This window comes from Leucoraja erinacea, chromosome 3 (genome assembly GCF_028641065.1).
Source record: "Leucoraja erinacea ecotype New England chromosome 3, Leri_hhj_1, whole genome shotgun sequence".
NCBI lineage: Eukaryota > Metazoa > Chordata > Chondrichthyes > Rajiformes > Rajidae > Leucoraja > Leucoraja erinaceus.
In genome coordinates, this window is record NC_073379.1 from 13,342,398 (window position 1) to 13,363,909 (window position 21,512).

Sequence of the window (21,512 nt, forward strand, 5' to 3'; positions counted from 1 at the left end):
CCAAAGATCATAGATCATAGACCAAAGATAATCTTTGCTGCTGTCTTTGACCGCGACGAAGACTTCTGCTGGCGAAAACCCGTCGCTTTAAATTAACCATTGAGATAAAACACGCAGTGATATCTCCCTGGTATTTTTCACATTGTCTGTCTTTGAGACAACGGTGCTTATATAGATAGCCTACACTTATCGCTGGATATAATATATATCCATATGTATAAGGGACAAAAAAATACATTTAATCACTGGTGTAGATGCCATTGCGAGCAATAAATGAAGAAAACAACTATCACCGGCGATGGTGCGTTGCTCTGAGGATATGTTGGTGCAGTAAATATATAGCGTATGCGTGAGCGGGGGAAGTTTTAATTTAAAATGCAAAAGCTAAGCGCAAACTGAAATTGTAAAAGCGAGGGGAAATATCCTGTCAGCATAACTCTCTGGTGGGCGAATACATCTACACAGCAGATGCTTTACTGTCACTCTGTTCATTGTCAGCATTTTCGCTGAAAGAATACAAAATATATAACAATGGGGCATTCAATATTTCGCAGGGGGGAATAAAAAGGGCAGCCTATGAAAAGACCGCGGCTGGGCTCCCTAATAGTAGCCCTGGTCCTCACCTCAAGACATTTCCTGTTCTGGCTTCGGGCCGGGAATTCGCTGCTTGAGATATCAGAGCTGAGTGCGGAGCGCTCACTTATAAAAGGCAGCGGATGGGCAGCGCGGCCACAGTGTGCCTGGGGCTGGTGGTGCTCGGCTCAGCGGCTCACAGCGCCGTGTGTGGTGGAAGACACGGTATAAATGTGCAGCGGCTCAGTGCCCCAGTGATCTGATCTCTCTCAGCTCAGTCGCCGTGCACTGTCTGAAGTTACAGCGTACGGCTTATTGATTCTGGGTCAGAAGAGGTACCAAACGGCACATGTGCAGCGTCCTCGCTGACTGCAGAGGGTGACAGTCGCTCGCTCGCTGGAGCAGTTCGTTCGCTCGCTCGCTCTCTCTGCACAGTCCAGTGATATCCAGACTCACTGTTTGCCGGTGGAACAGCAGCCAGACGGTTCCAAGCGCTCCGCTTTAGCTTCAAGACACCACAGACCCCGAACACCAGGAAGCCTGCGACTAGCACTCGCCCCCACCATGCATTCACACGCCGGACCTGCTCCTGACAAGTTTGGGTAAGTCGACCCCTCGTTTAGTTTTGGAGCCGGCAAGCAATCTTGACCAGCGCGGTGAATTGTGATTGTGAGACGTTGCTGTGCAGGTGATAGACACATAAACGCTGGAGTGACTCAGCAGGACAGGCAGCATCTGTGGAGAGGAGCAGCGTCTGAAGAAGATGAAAAGCGGTCTCGGCTCGAAACGTCACCCATTCCTTCCCGCCAGAGATGCTGCCTGTCCCGCTGAGTGACTCCAGCATTTTGTGTCTATCTGCCGTGTAAACCAGCATCCGCTGTTCCTTCCGACAAGTTACTGTGCCAGTTGTCCATGTGGGATTAACTGAAGCTCGGCGGAGGCAGGGACTGTGGCATGGTACAAGGCGAAGGGCAGAGTGTGGGACAGGGATAGTCCGTGCGAGACAGGGTCAGTTTGTGTGGGACAGGGTCAGCGTGGGACAGAGTCAGTGCGGGTCAGTGTGGGACAGGATCAGTGTGGGACAGGGGCAGTGTGTGTGGGACAGGGACAGTGTGTGGTGGACAGGGACAGTGTGGGGGACAGGGACAGTGTGTGTGGGACAGGGTCAGTGTGTGTGGGGCTGGGTCAGTGTGTGTGGGGACTGGGTCAGTTTGTGTGGGGCAGTGACAGTGTGTGTGGGACAGGGACAGTGTGTGTGGGGGTGGGTCAGTTTGTGTGGGGCAGTGGCAGTGTGTGTGGGACAGGGACAGTGTGTGTGGGGCAGGGTCAGTGTGTGTGGGGCAGGGTCAGTGTGTGTGGGGCAGGGACAGTGTGTGTGGGGCAGGGTCAGAGTGTGTGGGGCAGGGTCAGTGTGTGTGGGGCAGGGGACAGTGTGTGTGGGGATGGGGCAGTGTGTGTGGGGCAGGGTCAGTGTGTGTGGGGATGGGTCAGTGTGTGTGGGGATGGGTCAGTGTGTGGGGATGGGTCAGTGTGGGACACAGGGATAGTGTGTGTGGGACAGGGACAGTGTGTGTGGGACAGGGACGGTGTGTGTGGGACAGGGACGGTGTGTGTGGGGCAGGGGCAGTGTGTGTGGGACAGGGACAGTGTGTGTGGGACAGGGACAGTGTGTGGGGGACAGGGACAGTGTGTGTGGGCAGGGTCAGTGTGTGTGGGGGACAGGGACAGTGTGTGGGGGACAGGGACGGTGTGTGTGGGACGGGGACAGTGTGTGGGGGACGGGGGCAGTGTGTGGGGGACAGGGAGAGTGTGTGGGGTAGGGGCAGTGTGTGTGGGGCAGGGACGGTGTGTGTGGGGCAGGGACAGTGTGTGTGGGGGCAGGGACAGTGTGTGTGGGGGGCAGGGTCAGTGTGTGTGGGACAGGGACGGTGTGTGGGGCAGGGTCAGTGTGTGTGGGGCAGGGTCAGTGTGTGTGGGGCAGGGACAGTGTGTGTGGGACAGGGTCAGTGTGTGTGGGGATGGGGACAGTGTGTGTGGGACAGGGTCAGTGTGTGTGGGGCAGGGACGGTGTGTGTGGGACAGGGTCAGTGTGTGTGGGGCTGGGTCAGTGTGTGTGACAGGGACAGTGTGTGTGGGGCAGGGTCAGTGTGTGTGGCACAGGGACAGGGTGTGGGACAGGGACAGTGTGTGTGGGGATGGGACAGTGTGTGTGGGGGCAGGGACGGTGTGTGTGGGGCAGGGTCAGTGTGTGTGGGGCAGGGACAGTGTGGGACAGAGGCAGTGTGGGACAGAGGCAGTGTGTGTGGGACAGGGTCAGTGTGTGTGGGACAGGGACAGTGTGTGTGGGACAGGGATAGTGTGTGTGGGGGACAGGACCACTGTGGGACAAGGACAGTGTGTGAGGTAGGGACACGATGGACTAGAGTCATGAACGGTGCACGGGGCAGGACAGGAGACACGGGTGGGGTCGGTGTGCACACACATTGCCCACACTAGTCCACCTGACAGAATATTAGGCGAGGCAGGTGGGTGTGTGACTTGGGGCAGGGGCACAACGGGAAGCCGAGGTGGGGAGAATGGCCCGAAGTTCTGGCCACAGTATGTGCAAGGGGCTAGTATAAATGTGGAGGTTATGGTGGTCCTGGTGGTCTGAAGAAGCGTCTCGACCCGACACGTCACCCATTCCTTCTGTCCTGAGATGCTGTCTGTCCCACCGAGTCACTCCAGCATTTTTTTGTGTCTGTCTTTTGAGGTCAAGGCGACACATTGGAGCAAGGGGGGTAGACCAGGGCAAGGGACACACACACGATCACACTGTGGCTTCAGCCCGACACCCCACCCTGCCCAGCACCGTTACACCGGCACTCACACTTATACCCATGGGTAAGTCATGGGATAAAGTGCTGTGCATGGATAACAATACGAGGCAGGGCTAGTCGTGCTTGGGCGACAACGCGGGCGGACAGGGTCACTGTGTGAGTGCCGATGTAACGGTGCTGGGCAGGGTGGGGTGTCGGGCTGAAGCCACAGTGTGATCGTGTGTGTGTGTGACGGGTAAAAGCAAATATCCTATAGCAAGCTCCGCTATAGGATATTTGGGTAAAAGTGGTAGTGAGCAGGGGTCAACGTGCGATGGTCGAACAGCACCCTGTAGATAGACACAACATGCTGGGATATAACTGAGCGGGACAGGCAGCATCTCCGGAGAGATGAATGGGTGAGATTTTTGGTCGAGATCCTATGCTGGCTGCGGTTACACGCGGCTGCAGCTCATCTCCTCTCTCGGCTGCCGCTCTTGGCCGCAGTAAACTGGCGGCAGCCCACACTCACTCCCTCCCTCTCTATCACCCTCCCTCTCTCGCCCCCTGTTTACTCCGGCTCCTTCCGTGGCCCGCCGTACTCCGGCTGCCCATTTGCTCCGTGCGTGTGCAGCAAGGCGTGTGTGAAAGGAGATGGTGTTTGCCTTGACGGAGAGGCGGGCAGCTGGCGCGGACGAGGAAGGAGCCCAGCACGCAGCAAAAACTTGAAACAAACTTTATTATTTGTCTTTCCGCGGATTGCATGTGAGTAGAACTGGGTGGGAGAGCCGAGAATCTGGCGGAATGGAGCTCAATTCACCAACCCTGTGACTGCGGTGGCACCGCGAAATAGTCATTGATATTTTAATGTCAATTTCAAACTCGGCTCCTTTGTGTATTGGGGGCCGGCTCTCCTCACTTGCTGGGGCGCGGAGGGAAGCAGGAGGGTGGGAATAAGCTCGAAGCGGCTCTGATCTGTGCAGTTAGACCATGTGGAAAACCGTTAGCGGTTAAAGCAATCGGCCGCTCTCTCTTTCTCTGTCTCTGTCTCTCTGCTTCGACAAGAGGTCCCAGTCGACTGGACTCAGACAGTGAGAGGAACACAGGGCTGAGGTAGACAATAGTATAGATGCCCCAGATGCAATTTCTACGCACGATGCCTTGTAACAGGGTCGATTCTCCCTGGCCATAACAGTCTGTTGCCTATGCTTAAAACACACAGACGTGCTGGAGTAACTCAGCGGATCAGGCAGCATCTGTAGAGAACACAAATAAGCCACTTCTTGGGTCAGGACCCTTCTTCAGTCTGAAGATGCTGCTGAGTTACTCCCAACCCGTTGTGTTTTCACTCCAGATTCCGACATCTGCAATTCCTTCTGCCTCCGCCTATGGGGCAATGGTCATGTTTTTTTGTTGTACGTGCGGTTTTAATCGGCCTTGCAAATGAAACTACTAAGAGAGACCAGACTGCATATTTTATTTTAGAAGCCGCTACGTCTCGCTGGCTGGAGAAACGACCAAACCCACAAACAATTCTTGCCGCTTCCAAATAAAAACCCGATCTCAGAGAGACGCGGGGAACTGTTTGCAACAAGCGGCGTGGGTTGAAATTCAGAGTTGAAACCCACCGCTTCGCACGTGTAAACGATCGATCGTTCCTCTTCTCGTTCCCCCCCCCCCCCCCCCCCCTGGTTAGCTGCCAATGTCGTGTTGGGTTTGAAGGTTCAATGGGCTCTTAAACTGACAATGGGTCCCGGGCATTTCTCCGACTTGTGCCAAGACTGCAGATGACAAGGGCATTTGGTCTTTCCCACATGAAGGCACTCACCCACCCACTCACCCACCCACCCACTCACTCACTCACTCACTCACTCACTCACTCACACTCACTCACTCACTCACTCCCTCACTCACTCACTCCCTCACTCACTCACTCACTCACTCACTCACTCACTCACTCACTCACTCACTCACTCACTCACTCACTCACTCACACACTCACTCACTCACTCACTCACTCACTCCCTCACTCACTCACTCACTCACCCACCCACTCACACCCACCACCCACACTCACCCACCCCACACAATCGCACGGCTGAGGGACCGCGCTTTTACTGACCCCCCTCGGCGTCAGAAGCCGGTGTGCTCTAAGGTGCTGGTGAAAAATAACTGAGCGGCGATTATGTGTATTCATTCACATCAAAGTAAACGTTAGCTAAGGAAAGCCCAGCCAGAGGGAGCGCGGTCTAATGTCACCGGGTGTCACCTTTGTCTCTTCGCAACACCGCGCGTCTTTCAGTGGCGCTACATCGAGTAACTGAGGCAGTTGGCCATCTGTACACCTGCCTCGCCCTGTGTGCTGTTTGCTGCTTCGCCATGAACCATTCAACGCAACCCGGCTCAACGTAATTTAAGGGGGGTATGTAGGTAATCATTTCTGTGACGTGCAGCTAGTCTTTAAGGTGAAAGATTTCATAGGAACCCGAGGGGTCAACTTTTTCCACTGGTATATGGGACCAACTGCCAGAGGAGGTAGTTGAGGCAAGTACTATAACACCATTCAAAAGATATTTGGATATGTACCTGCATAGGAAAAAGCTAGCTGTGAGCCAAGCGCAGGCAGGTGGCACTAGTATGGATGGGAGTCTATTGGTTGGTGTGGGTGAGTTGGGCTGAAGGACCTGGTTCCACACTGTACCTCTCCACCACCCTGGCCTTTTTCAATATTATATCTTAAGTGCGTAAGTTCATAAGTTCTAGGGGCAGAATTGGGCCATTCAGCCCATCAAGTCTACTCCACCATTCAATTATGGCTGATCTATCTTTCCCTCTCAACCCCATTCTCCAGCCTTCTCCCCATAACCCCAGACACCCATACTAATCAAGAATCTGTCCATCTGTGCCTTAAAAATACCCAATGACTTGGCCTCCACACCCTTCTGTGGCAATGAATTCCTCGTCTTCACACAAATGACAGGTATTTATTTAGTGGGGCTGAACAAAAAGTGCAGGAAATTCTCAGAAGGTCAGGCAGCATCTGTGGAAAGAGAAACAGAGTTGACGTAAAATAAGACACAAAGTGCTAGGTTTTTTTGTGACACCTTTTTTGATAAAGCAGCATCTGCAATCCCTCGCATCATCAGAGTTAACTCAGCAAGTTATATCATCCAACAATGTGCAGGGGCAAAGTAGTGATGATAATGAGAATGTGAGGGTCTAGTGCTAGCAACACAGTCAATATCAACATCTGAAGAAGTGTCTCGATCCAAAACGTCATCTATCCAGAGGCCATAGACTCTGAATAAAGGGACGTGTCTTTAGAAAGGAGATGAGAAGGAATTTCTTCAGTCAGAGGGTGGTGAATCTGTGTAACTATATTCTGCACTCCTTATCTTTCCCTTTGCTCTATCATCCAAGCTTTACTTGAATGTATTCATTGGTAAATATATGATCTGTTTGGATATCAAGCTTTTCACTGTACCTCAGTACACGTGACAATAATAAATGTAAATGTAAATTTTATGTATTTTGCAACAAACAACACATTACAGATTTTATAGACCATTTTATAGAACAGGATATTATAGAACATTACAGATTTATTATGCTTTGTTAGTGGTACAATCCATTCCGACTTCAATTCATTTCCTATTTTGCGACTTATTTTATAGAACAAATGATTGTTGTGACATATGTGTCTGTTGTGTCAGACAGCCAAAATGGGAATGAATTGAATTTAACCTGACGTTAAGAAGCAGGCTTGACCTCAGACAGAAAATGTTGTACAACATATGCTTTTACATGGAACCTGGTAAAGTATGTGCTTGAGTGGACTAATACATGTGATGTGGAGTACTAGCTTACATTTTTAGCTCCCATTGGACCACATCCCTTAAATAGAAAATAGTTTGTGTGTATTGTGGATGGATAGAGAACTAAAATCCCAAAGCCATTGCTTTGTTGAACATAATAAGTTGTTTTATATGTTGCAATATCACACATGTACCTGTGACGGGAATGATTTGGTTAATTTATTTTTGGTGGTATTGATTAGGATCAAATGTTTGGTTAGAGATACTCTGGTCAGTATCTTCAGACCTTTAAGTTTTACTGAAACCACTAGCTTTCCTTTATCCAAAAATTGGTCACTGTTCATTACTATTACACCAGAGTGTCAGACTAATTTCAATGCGCAAATACAGGAACAAACTTGAACCCACACCTTCTTTCTGAGTGATGAACCTCATGCTAACAAACTAAAGCTAATATACAAATATATGGTTAAGGAATTACAGTACTTATCTTTAGATGGTTTGGGAAGGATTGCATACATGGGCAGTCATTTTATATAGCAATATAGAGTACATTTTGATTTCACATGTTCCAGCTGGCTTTGTCAGCAGTTGTTGTCATCGCATGATAGGGCAAACATGCCACTTTAATATACTATAATGTGCAATACTCCTGTGCAAATACTATCAATTCATCACTTCTAATTGCTCCCACCAGTGCCAACGGTGACATGCGTCTCCTCATCAATATTGCACACTGCTGTTAATATGATCCCTCCAGACATAGCCAACGTGTAGAAAGGCAACATCTATAATTGTGTTGCTGTGTGTACAGTTCAAATAGACATAATGCACAAATTACACATTCACCGCCGCTTCATATGGGAATCCTCGTGACAACATTCAGCACCATATAATTATAGTGTTAGCATCAGGTTACAAAACAGGAGATTCCAACTACCTTTCATCATTTTTGAGAGGAGCCACAAGATGGAGCTCTCCAGATGAGGCGGAAAATGTGTCGAGGGCAGGACTTTCTCCTACACAAAAAACATTCAAAAAATGCAAATCCTGAAGATTCAACTAAACCCCTGGAATATAATAAAATGGAACTGAACATTTGAGATGCTGATTATTGGGAATACCATTCACTGTGTATGTTGGAGATAGGCCCGTGGTTTTGACAGAAAAGGTAATGGAATTGTGGAATGCAATCTTCCACAAGACTGACTATTTAGAATTCCAAATAATTGATTTGGAATTTGACTTATTCAGTTACAGTTCAGCAGCTCCCTGCCTTTAGGCTGCAGTGGGAGGATGGGATTTAGTGGCAGTTTTGGTTGCTATTACTAAAAGTTTTCTTTGAAAAATGCAAACAAACTACCTGTGTCTTTTTCAACCTTCTTCAGAAGAAGGGTTTTGGCCCGAAATGTTGCCTATTTCCTTTGCTCCATAGATGCTGCTGCACCCGCTGAGTTTCTCCAGCATTTTTGTGTACCTTTGATTTTCCAGCATCTGCAGTTCCTTCTTAAACTCTTTTTCAATGGATGTGGGTTTCTGATGAAGAGGGAAAGATTTAATAGGATCCTAGAGGGTAGCAAATGGTGGTGGGTGCATGGAATGAGCTGCTGGGAGAGGTAGTTAAGGCAGGAACTATCGCAAAGTTTAAGAAACATATGGACAGGTACATGGATAGGACAGGTTTAGAGGGGATGTGGGCCAAACGTAGGTAGGTGGGACTAGTACAGATGGGACTTGTTAATGGGTGTGGGCAAATTGGGCCAAAGGGCCTGTTTCCATGCTGTATCACTCTGAAAAACAATAACAATGTCAGAGTTTGAACAACCAGACAGATGGAGGTTGACAGGTTCTTGATTAGTACTGGTATCAGGGGTTATGGGGAGAAGGCAGGAGACTGGGCTGAGAGGGAGAGATAGATCAGCCATGATTTAATGGTGGAGTAGACTTAATGAGCCGAATGGCCTAATTCTGCTCCTATAACTTATGACCTAATGAAGTTGTGCGAGAATTTGATTTCTGAATTTCTTCTCCCCCACAGTGATTGATGAGAATGTCAGTGAGAATGCATGAAAACCGCAAATCACGTGCCAGCAATGGCTCAATGAATATCTATCTCTTCCACAAAACCACCTACGCCGACAGTGTCCTCACCCACCTGAACCTTCTGCGGCAGCAGCGGCTCTTCACAGACGTCCTCCTTCGTGCGGGCGAGAAGACCTTTCCATGCCACCGGGCCGTGCTGGCTGCCTGCAGCCGTTACTTCGAGGCCATGTTCAGTGGAGGGTTGCGCGAGAGCAAGGACAATGAAGTCAACTTCCACAACTCCATCCACCCGGAGGTGCTGGAACTCCTCCTGGACTACGCTTACTCCTCCCGCGTCCTCATCAACGAAGAAAACGCCGAGTCCCTGCTGGAGGCCGGCGACATGCTGCAGTTCCAGGACATTCGGGACGCCTGTGCAGAGTTCCTGGAGAAGAACCTCCACCCGACCAACTGCCTGGGCATGCTGCTGCTCTCCGATGCCCACCACTGCACCAAACTCTACGAGCTGTCCTGGAGAATGTGCCTCAGCAACTTCCCGGCCATAAGCGTGAGTGAGGACTTCCTGCAGCTGCCGAAGGACACTCTGGTCAAGCTGCTGTCCAGCGAGGAGCTAGAGACCGAGGACGAGAAGCTGGTGTACGAGACCACCATAAAGTGGGTGAAGTACGACTTGGGCCAACGCCACTGCTGCCTGCCGGAACTGTTGCAAACCGTTCGCCTGGCCCTCCTTCCAGCCGTCTACCTGATGGAGAACGTGACCACAGAAGAGCTTATAACCAGGCAGCCGAAGAGCAAAGAATTGATCGAGGAAGCTATACAATGCAAGTTAAAGATATTGCAGAATGATGGGGTGGTGACGAGTCTTTGCGCCAGACCCCGGAAAACTGGACACGCCTTGCTCCTCCTCGGAGGGCAGAGCTTCATGTGTGATAAGGTCTATCTGATAGACCACAAGGCAAAGGAGATCATCCCGAAAGCAGACATTCCCAGCCCGCGGAAAGAATTCAGTGCCTGTGCAATTGGCTGCAAAGTGTACGTGACTGGTGGGCGGGGGTCGGAAAACGGAGTCTCGAAGGACGTTTGGGTGTACGACACCCTCCACGAGGAGTGGTCCAAGTCCGCCCCGATGCTGGTGGCCAGGTTTGGCCACGGCTCCGCCGAGCTGAAGCACTCGTTGTACGTGGTGGGCGGCCACACCGCGGCCACAGGGAGGCAGCCAGCCTCGCCCTCTGTCTCCCTGAAGCAGGTGGAGCAGTACGACCCGGTCACCAACAAGTGGACCATGGTGGCGCCCCTCCGGGAGGGTGTCAGCAACGCGGCCGTGGTCAGCGCCAAGCTCCGGCTCTTTGCCTTTGGCGGCACCAGCGTGAGCCACGATAAACTGCCGAAGGTGCAGTGCTACGACCCCATTGAGAATCGCTGGAGTGTGCCCGCGACCTGCCCACAGCCGTGGAGGTACACAGCGGCTGCCGTGCTGGGGAACCAAATCTTCATCATGGGCGGAGATACCGAATTCTCAGCGTGTTCTGCTTACAGATTTAACAGTGAGACCTATCAATGGACCAAAGTCGGGGATGTTACTGCAAAGAGAATGAGCTGCCATGCCGTGGCCTCTGGTAATAAACTCTATGTAGTTGGAGGCTACTTTGGCACCCAGAGGTGTAAAACACTGGACTGCTATGATCCCACCTTGGACACCTGGAATAGTATCACGACAGTACCTTATTCGTTAATTCCCACAGCATTCGTCAGCACATGGAAGCACCTTCCAACATAGAAGGAAAAACCCTTCAATATTTTGCAGGTATGCGTCGCTGGTATAACCAGGCCTCGAGGGACTGGGTTACAGTGTGAATATGAATAGTGATTTCTCTAATTTCAAGGATTCCCTGTCTCTCCATCCCCGCCTCCACCCTCGTCGTCCTGCCAGTTTTACTGTTCATATCCCGTCGTTATCACCTCCTCCACAGCCAACAATGGATCATTGTGGGCTCTTTGAACCATTATTGTGTTGGCTCTGGCTCTGTTCTGTACATTATCACACCTCTAGCCTCCCTCTCCCCTGACTTAAAATAAAGGGGAGGTCATTTAATACTGAGGTGAGAAAACCTTTTCACCCAGGGAGTTGTGAATTTATGGAATTCCCTCCCACAGAGGGCAGTGGAGGCCAAGTCACTGGATGGATTTAAGAGAGGGTTAGATAGAGCTCTAGGGGCTAGTGGAGTCAAGGAATATGGGGAGAAGGCAGGCACGGGTTATTGATAGGGGGCGATCAGCCATGATCACAATGAATGGCGGTGCTGGCTTGAAGGGCCGAATAGCCTCCTCCTGCACCTATTTTCTATGTTTCTATGTTTCTATGACTCTCTGAAGAAGGGTCTCAAACCAAAACATCACCAGAGATCTTTTCTCCAGAGATGTTGCCTGACCTGCTGAATTACTTCAGCATTTTGTGTCTTGACAATAGACAATAGACAATAGGTGCAGGAGCCTTAGGCCATTTCCATTCGAGCCAGCACCGCCTGACTCACTGTGATCCAACACTTTGTCATCCCCGCAAGATTCCAGTCATCCCAGTTCCTGCCTTCTACATCCATATAACCTGACTGAGGGACTATTTTTAAGAAGCCTTGACTTAGCTCTTGAATCCATTTGAGAACCTGCCGCCACCTGTTATATGAGGCAGAGAATTACACAGATGCACCACTGGACCTGAGAAAAATGTGTTTAGGGACTCCAGGGATAAATGTCAGTGCTAGGTAGTGGAAACTGAAGTAAATGATCACTTACAATCATATTGAATGGGGAGAGCAGGCAGAAGGTGATGAATAGTCTATTCCTGCAACTGTGCCCATATGTTCAGATGCTACCTGGGAGTTACAACTTCCTGCTGGAGACTGGGATGGTCTGCACCTCCTCTTGGTCGCTGCCCAACACCAATCCCAAATTAAGATCAGACCTATCCAGCTGTCATTTGAACTGCTCAGAGTTCAGGCTGTAAGGGTTTATTGGGAGAGGGCAGGAGAATGGGGTTGAGAGGCAAAGGTAGATCAGTCATGATTGCATGGTGGACTGAGGCTCGATTAAGGCTGGACTAGTCTTATTCTGTTCCTATTCCCTATGAATTCAGATACATTCTAACACAAGTGTTTTTGTAAATAAAACAAAAACTACAGATGCTGCAAATCTGAAATAAAAAATAGAAAATGCTCAGCAAGTCAGGCAAGGTGGAGGGGGAAACAGCATTAATGCTTCCAGTCCGAGTCCCTTTGGAACCTTCGAGAGGGATGATGTGTAGTCACAATATTTGCTTGAATGCAAGGATTTCCAATTTGCAAATGCTATGACAAGAATGATACTATTCAAAAGTAAAATAGCTGGTGTTTTAAACCAGAGGTGGCATCATAAACCAGGGGCCACAGTCTTAGAATAAAGGGGAGGTCATTTAAGACTGAGGTGGGAAAACACTTTTTCTCCCAGAGAGTTGTGAATTTATGGAATTCCCTGCCACACTGAGCAGTGGAGGCCAAATCTTTGGTGGATTTAAACGGACCTCTATAGGGCCTAGTGGAGTCAAGTTGTAGTGCTGTGGGAGAAGTGGCCTTGGTCTTCATTGTGAGAGGGTTAGTGCTTAGGAGCAAGGAGGTCCTACTGCAGTTGTACAGAGCCCTATATTTTCTATGTTTCTATGTTTCTATCACCGTGAGTTTAGATAATCTGGGAAAAAATAAACTGGATTATCTCTGTGCAATATAAACAAATGATTTAAGTTAAACTGAGAACCAGCCATTCTGTTGTGATTTACATAGTTTCAGGGTAATGTGCTGTCATACATTTGGCTGGCAGCCAGAGTTATGAAGAGAAATAATGATGAAGCAATAAAAAGCATTAAATTTCCTGCATTAAATTTGCAGTATTCTTTTTATTGCCAGAATCTTAGAAGGTTAATACGATATTAATCCCCCATTTCTGATTTTACGACCCAATTCTTTCTGGAAACTCCATGTTGACAAGTTTTTAATGACAGGCAGAGGGAGAGGGGATCTGCAAGTGACTAATTTAGAAGTCAAATTAACTGTCAATTATCCTTGGTGCGAGTGAGTGGGGGGGGGGGGGGGGGGGGGGGGGGGGAGGAGGAGGAAATAGTTACTGGAGATTTACACAACAGTGATTAAATGCTGATAGAAATAGCTGTTGCTTTTGTGCATTTTCCGGAGTGAACCGTGCTGGGAAGAAAATAGCTTCCTTTCAGTCAACAACAGCCACAGGTCCAGATTGAAACAGCAAACATGCTGAAGCATCTGCACTTGTGGTAGAGTCACACAGCGCGGAAACAGGCCCTTCGGCCCAAATGTTGGTTTCTCTAACTTCAAGTAACCCTTGCTCTCCCTCTCTCTCCGTCCCTCCCACTTCCCAGTTCTCCAACCAGTATGACTGTCCTCGATTACATTTTATCTCTGTTTGCTTTGTTCTCACCTTCTCCAAGCTCACAATGACCTATTCTACATTTTCCTTTATTTTCGTCTCCTAAAATGTCTAATTTTCACACCTTGCCCTTCCTTATCTCTGTATCTCCCTCTCCTCTGGCTCAGTCTGAAGAAGGGTCTCGACCCAAAACATCACCCATTCCTTTTATTCAGAGTTGCTGCCTGTCCCGCTGAGTTACTCCAGCATTTTGTGTTTTTTCAGCTGTGTAAACCAGCATCTGCAGTTCCTTCCTACACCTTCAGCCCAACTAGTCCATGCTGACCAAGATGCCCAATCTTCACTCTTCCCACTTGATCCACATCCCACTAAACCTTCCCTGACCCTAACCCATCCATTGCAACAAAGCTATATTGATGCTATCTTGTAGTTCAAATCATACTGTTGCTTGCAATCAGAATGATGCTCTTCTTATACTTTGGTGAATCAAATTGATCTTCGATAAAAATGTGTTTTTAGTTCTAAAGATACTATTCATTTCCTTCATTTAATTAAATTATTGAGGTTTATACTATATGATGCTACTGTCCTGGATTAAAATGCTTTCTGTAAACTTTCGGTAAAAACATTTTCTCTCATTTCTGTTTTACATTGTTTAAATTCAGGCCGCCTGCAGCAGCTGATTGTAGCAAACATATTGCACCAAACATATTGATTGAAAGATGTAGCACAAAAAGAGGCCTTTTGGTCGACTGAGTTCAAGCTGACCATTAATCACCTGTTAGTGCTAGTTATCTCACTTGCACCCACTCTCTTCACATTCAGGGCAGTTTTACAGAGGCCAATAAAGCTACAATCCCACGCCTATCGGATGTGAAATGTAACCGGAACATATAAAAAATCAATACAATTAACTGTGATCAATTAACCTACCAACCCGCACATCTTTAGGATTGATTAAAAGATACAGCGTGGAATCAGGCCCTTCGGCCCACCAAGTCCACACTGAGCATTAATCACCCGTTCAACTAGTTTGATGTAATCCCAATTTATCATCTACTCCCTACACTCTCAGGTCAATTAGCAGGGGTGCCAAATAACCTACATAAATACACATGTATGGGACATTAGAGGAAACCGGAGCAAGATCATGGATTGATCCTGAGGTCAGGATCGAACCCAGGTCTCTAGCCCTGTGCGGCAGCAGCTCTACCAACTGCGGCACTGTGCCATTCACAATGTGGAAAGAAACCAGAATGCCAGGAGAGACCCTCATAGTCACCTGATGAGAATGCAAACTCCACATACAGCCCAGGGAGTGTAGGAAAGAACTGTAGCTGGTGCTTAAATCAAAGGCGGGACTGGCAGCATCTCCAGAGAGAAGGAATGGGTGACGATTCCGGTCAAGACCTTTCTTCAGACAGTACAGGATGTCAGGGTTGAACCTGCTCTGCTAAACCCATGAGGCAGCTGCTAGCACTGTTGCTGTAACTAATGCTTGATTAGTAAGGGTGTCAGGGGTTTTGGGGGAGGAAGGCAGGAGGATTGGGTTAAGAGGGAGAGATAGATGCGTCATGATTGAATGGCGGAGTAGGCTTGATGGGCTGGATAGCCTAATTCTGCACCTATCACTTACGACCGAGTGAGCACAAATGTACCGCCCTGAACAAAATAATAATTTGACTTGTGATGAAGGCCAACATACCTTCCTGTTCGCTTGCTGATCCTACATATTAATCAGCGCTTTTGCACTCAGACACCGGAAGATCACCATATTTCAAATTCATATCATTAAAAATACTCTGCCAAATATATTTCCACATATATATATTTGGGATATGTATATGCCTCATAGACACAATATATAAAAAGCCCTTTGTCTATCTTTCCCTCTCTACATTCTCCTCACAAACTACATTGTCAGCCAGCAAACCTTTAGGCTTGGTCCCCTCATTCATATAATTGATCCAGATTGTGAAAAGCTGAGTTCCAATGCTAAATCCCCACAACATCCCAGTGGAATCTGGCTCCACATTTATTAACAGGCCATATATTCCCATCATGGTGATCATTTAATTAGATGTGTAATTAATATGTTTAATTGGTGTTTGTAAACATTGTTACACAATTTACACTTGTACCATACGCTTCCAGTGTATATTGAGTTGCTAAAGTAACAACATAGGGTTACGTTAGTCTAAATGATCCAGAAATGTTTCGCCAATGCATCTCTGACAAGATGGTGTGGGGATGGAGAATCCTTTACCAAATTAATAGTCTGCTTCTCCGTCCTTTGAATCTAATAGCTAACACTCACCAATGACAATAAATCATTTTTATTGCCTGTTATGGATTGACAGTGGAGAATCTTTGTCACACCGTTCTTGTTTCCATCTATCTAGACAATTGACAATAGACAATAGGTGCAGGATAAGCCATTCGGCCCTTCGATCCATTCAATGTGATCATGGCTGATCATCCCCAATCAGTCCCCCGTTCCTGCTTTCTCCCCATGTCCCCTGACTCCGCTATTTTTAAGAGCCCTATCTAGCTCTCTCTTGAAAGCATCCAGAGAACCTGCCCCCACCGCCCTCTGAGGCAGACAATTCCACAGACTCACCACTCTCTGTGAGAAAAAGTGTTTCCTCCTCTCCGTTCTAAATGGCTTACTCCTTATTCTTAAACTGTGGCTCCTGTCCTAAACTCCCCCAACATCGGGAACATGTTTCCTGCGTCTAGCATGTCCAAGCCCTTAACAATCTTATATGTTTCAATGAGATCCCCTCTCATCCTTCTAAACTCCAGAGCGTACAAGCCCAGCTGCTCCATTCTCCCAGCATATGACAGTCCCGCCATCCCGGGAATTAACCTTGTAAACCTACGCTGCACTCCCTCAATAGCAAGAATGTCCTTCCTCAAATTATAGGACCAAAACTGCACACAATACTCCAGGTGTGGTCTCACTAAGGCTCTGTACAACTGCAGAAGGACCTCTTTGCTCTTATATTAGATTCCTCTTGTTAAAAAGGCCAACATGTCATTCGCTTTCTTGACTGCCTGCTGTAACTGCATGCTTACTTCCTGAATAAGGGTTTCGGCCCGAAACGTTGCCTATTTCCTTCGCTCCATAGATGATGCTGCACCCGCTGAGTTTCTCCAGCACTTTTGTCTGCTTACTTTCATAGACTGATGATGTCTCCACTATTCAAACTCTCCTAAAATCTTCTAAACTCGCCAATTAGGTCGCCGCAGTGGGACAGCCCCTTTACAGTGCCAGAGTCCCAGGTTTGATCCTGACTACAGGTGCCGTCTGTACGGAGTTTGTACGTTCTCCCCGTGATCATATGGGTTTTCTCCGGGTACTCCGGTTTCCTCCCACACTCCAAAGATGTTCAGATTTGTTGGTTAATTGGCTTTGGTAAATTGTCCCTAGTGTGTAGGATAGAATTAATGTACGGCTGATCGCTGGTCGGCGTGGACTCAGTGGACCAAAGGGCTTGTTTCCACGCTGTATTTCTAAACTAAACTAAACGACTCAATTTATTTTTGAGTTCTCAACCATTAACATAACCTGATGTCACGAGGGTTGTACATGAAGCTTGACTTGGAAATGAATTCACCATTATTCAGTCTGTTGAAAGGTTTTATGATCGAACGTGCCACAACGATGCCGGCAGATTGTACTTTGGTGGCAAGGACAAAAAATAAAAGGCACAGGAATAGACTACAACATTGCACTGATCCCAGGTTGTGGTCTGATTTAACTGAACAACATAATTGCGGCACGGTGGCGCAGCAGTAGAGCTGCTGCCCTCCAGCGCCATAGACCCAGGTTTGATCCTGTCTACGGGTGCTGCCTGTATGGAGTTTGTACGTTCGCCCTGTGACCTGTGTGGGGTTTCTCCGGGTGCTCCGGTTTCCACCCACACTCCAAAGACGTACAGGTTTGTAGGTGAATTGGCTTGGTAAAATTGTACATTATCCCTAGTATGTATGATGGTGCTAATGTACGGGGGTCGCTGGTCAGCCATGGCTTGGTGGGCAGAAGGGCCTGTTTCCGCAGTTTAGAGAATATGAGCCCGTTCACAGCCAACGCAAAACAAAACCCTGAATAAATTGTCATTGAGGAACAAAGAATAACAACTTAATGAAGCCAAATTATAGTCGCTATTTTGGTTTACATGGAATTATTGTGCGGTTAGATTGAGTGAAGTATTTTTGTTATATTGGTAGAATATTCTAACATAGCTCTCTTTCTCTTTTCACACAGAACAGTTTCCAGAATTCCCGACATGAAGAATTTTTTAAACTGTGAAGAAACACAACTTAAAAGAAGAATATAAGCCCTTCTTTTCTTAACTAAACTCAAGTGACTTGGCTTTTTTGCAATCTACATTTAACAAGCTTTTAACAATATGAAGAGAACATTATTCCTATAAACATCCACGTGTTGTGATTGTGAAGCCTGTTTCTGAACAATGGTTGCCAAAGGCAATTACTAATGAATCGTGGGTGATATTAACTGGCTCCTCCATAAAGTCTGACCTGGCACCATGCTGCCACACTGTTCTCAGTTTTGAATGGCTCCCGACATTTAAGTGTAATATTTTAAACGACTCTGTCATCTGGTAGCAGGATATTTGAGATGTTTGTGCTAACAATGAGGGAGAGGAGAGATGGTAGAGAACGCAGATCTGTACTGAGCTGGGCTGGAGTGGACATACTTCCCCAAGCCTTTGCTTTTTGGGACCGGAACTGCGGACAATGTCAATGAGTGGCAGTAACAACCCTGACTTGAGAATCCATGCTGTCAGGCAGTAACACCCTGCGGGCTGTGAAGAGGGAGGTCAGCTACCAAAATACAACTTAATCATTTAAGGTCATTCTTTATTAAAAGAGGGAGGAGAAATATTGACCCGAGGGTCAGAGACGTGCAGCTTTTATCCGAATCTGTTATTTATAGGGTTTTTTTTTAATGATCATAGGATATTTATTGTTCAATGATGACTCTTGCACATTGAAGTGAACAAAGTATTCGTAAATGTGTACTTTATGTTAAGGAGGAGCTGTCTGAGAAGTATTTGCACACTTGTTTAGCAAGGGTGGGGTGGGGGGGTGTTAGAAGGGGGCAGTTCACACACTTTAAAACCATACCCATTCTCTTGTCACATAAGATGGAAATTACAATGTTGTGAAGAAGGGGTTGGGAAATTTCTAATCGGAAATGGTAAGGGACCAGAGCAAGTTCTTAAGTTACACTCCAAGGACATAGAGGTTTGTAGGTTAATTGGCTTGGTAAATGCAAAAATTGTCCCTAGTGGGTGTCGGATAGTGTTAATGTGTGGGGATTGCTGGTCGGCATGGACCCGGTGGGCCGAAGGGCCTGTTTCCGTGCTGTATCTCTAAACTAAACTATATTGTACATTCGAGCATTTGCCTAACTTTTCACTAAGTTTCGCAGCACTTCCAGTACTTTGGTGTAGATGCTGTTCAATGCATGCTGATCAATCAAATATGTTTAGTCCTCTAGTTAATCCAACCTAGGTGATTTCCCTTTTCACAAACTCCCTTATTTCAAACAATTACATTGAATCATTGTGAACGAAAAATTATCAGAACTGCAAACAATTTTCAATTTGATTCAGGCGTCAATCTTTCCTGCCCACATACATGGTAGATGAAAGGGAGAGAAGCAAGGTTCAGACGGGAATATTCAGATATTATAGATTTTTAGGCCAAGTGATTCTGATTGCCACTCTTTGCATATGAAGAATTAACATGCTAAACCACATTCCTGCACGCATTACTTATAGGCAGATGCTAATCCATTTAAAATAAACAGGTCAACACCTGTCTACAAATCGAGCACAGTGGAATGTAGCCTGAGTATGTTAACTCTTTATACATTAAATTCTTTAATTAGGATTTCTACTCCTTTCTTTTTCAAAGCATCATTCCTTCTCTGCATTCATGTGGTAAAGTATCAGGTCAACGTCTGAACGGAGATCAAAGCAGTCAGTGACATACTGTAAGTGTCACGTTATGAGTTGATTACTTCAGGGCAATTTAGACAGCATTTTTGAGAGAAAATTGTAATAAGTATGTGTTGGAAATGGTCAACGGCCATAAACGCTGGAATTCAAAAACGTAATCTAAAATTGAGCTTTATTGCGACTGCATACACTGCATGTAAATTGAACATTATAGCGAGTGCTTCCAACACACAGAAATTTACTGCCCATTTGGGAACTGAGCCGTGTAAGCAATAGGAATTTTGGGGTTAGATTTCTGGCATATCTGGAGTGAGTTTGTCTTTGGGATTGGGAGTGAAGGAAAGGGAATGGTAAGGGTCCAGAAAATAAGTTTCAAAATAGCTTTCATCCTTTCTGGGGCAAGGAAGTCACCTAGGATTCCAAACGTGGTTATCAAAAGTGCTGGAAGGTTTTAAGTGTGGTTTTACTAGGTGATGTCAAGTTGTAATGCATTGCATGACATGAATAATAGGCATTCATGGCCACTGCCCGAGCAACCATCTTATATTTATTAACCTGAAACGCGGCTTTCAGGAGAGGATGTGAAAAAAGTGGACGGTGCATAAAGTAAATAAAGTGATTATTGTTCGTAGTCAACGGGGTAATGTAGATGTACTGCTTGTGAAGTAAAGTTGTGGAGTAGTGGATGACTGGTGTTTAGGTGTACGTTATTGGTTTACACAACCCGGCAAGTTCAAATACCTATTTCCTTGCGAAACGATTAAAATAATGGAAATAAATAAACTTATCAACAAGGTCTGACCAAAGCCAGGATTTGGAACAAAAAAACGTTATACATCTTTTCGATCACCCAGGCAGGAGTATCAGTTATTTTTTAGTAATATTTCAGGAAGGCTATTTACCATTGAAAAATAGCTGAGAGAAGGCAAGGCATTGAAGGATGGGCCTCAAACTCGACGGGGAACTTTCTGGGGTCCTGCTTTTTGAATTGTTGTGGTAATTCTGCCGCTTGGATCTGCAAAATCACCGCACAGTTTGAGGCGAATGCAATTCACAGCAGAGTGCACGCACAAAAGTTGGCATAAGACAAGGAGGTTCTTCCTATTTTATACACCCGTCACCATAGCAACACATTACAAAGCGTACTCCTTTCCTTCCAATCTAATTGCATAAAGGCCTTTTCAATGGAGCTGACACCTGTCTGAATGAGTGTGATTAGAGATGAATAATGTCTCCACCAACAAAAATAGATGTGTGTGTATAAAAAAAATGTCATTGCAAGATTCACTGTATTTCCTTTTTTTACTGCTCGAATGTAACATTTTTGTAAAAGTAACTTTTTTTCACAATGTGAAATCTGAGATTAAATTGTATTGACATTTCTTCCATATTGTCTGAAATGAGTTATTGAGACAGCGCCATTTCATTACAAATGTTTTGAGTTTATATTTGCGCATAATTATTTGTTCTTTTAATTTTTTTAATTTTTTTTTGATGCTTTGTTTAAAATAACCAAATATGTTCTTGATTCGTAAGGGTGTCAGGGTTTATGGGCAAGAAAATAGGGTTGAGAGGGAAAGATAGATCAGCCACGATTGAATGGCAGGGGTAGACTTGATGGGCCGAATGGTCTTATTCTGCTCCTTGAACTTATCAATTTATGTGTTCTATCATCATGAGATTTTGGTTTCAACATCACTTTTTCACCCAGAGAGCTGTGAATCTGTGGAACTCTCTGCCACTGAAGGCAGTGGAAGCTAATTCACTGGATGTTTTCAAGGGAGAGTTGGATATAGCTCTTGGGGGTTATGTCGAGAAAGCAGGAACGGGGTGCTGATATTAGATGATCAACCATGATCATATTG

General features: G+C 46.6%; 1 protein-coding gene across 2 annotated transcripts; it reads left to right on the forward strand.

Annotated features, from left to right (window-relative positions):
• The first annotated feature begins 243 nt into the window (after window positions 1-243).
• On the forward strand, window positions 244-21,029 carry enc1 (ectodermal-neural cortex 1). 2 transcript variants are annotated; one of them, XM_055632134.1, is made up of 3 exons: window positions 244-1,175; window positions 9,225-11,033; window positions 17,925-21,029. In XM_055632134.1, the coding sequence occupies exon 2, from the start codon at window positions 9,231-9,233 to the stop codon at window positions 11,004-11,006; it is 1,776 nt and encodes a 591-aa protein (XP_055488109.1). In that variant the 5' UTR covers window positions 244-1,175; window positions 9,225-9,230; the 3' UTR covers window positions 11,007-11,033; window positions 17,925-21,029. The 2 variants fall into 2 exon arrangements, with proteins under 2 accessions (XP_055488109.1, XP_055488110.1); XM_055632135.1 differs by lacking the exon at window positions 244-1,175 and adding an exon at window positions 3,932-4,136.
• Window positions 21,030-21,512: the final 483 nt, after the last annotated feature.

What these genes read in the sequence shown, in the direction of transcription:
- enc1 (XM_055632134.1), top strand. Translation starts at nt 9,231, where the DNA reads ATGAGAATGTCAGTGAGAATGCATGAAAACCGCAAATCACGTGCCAGC.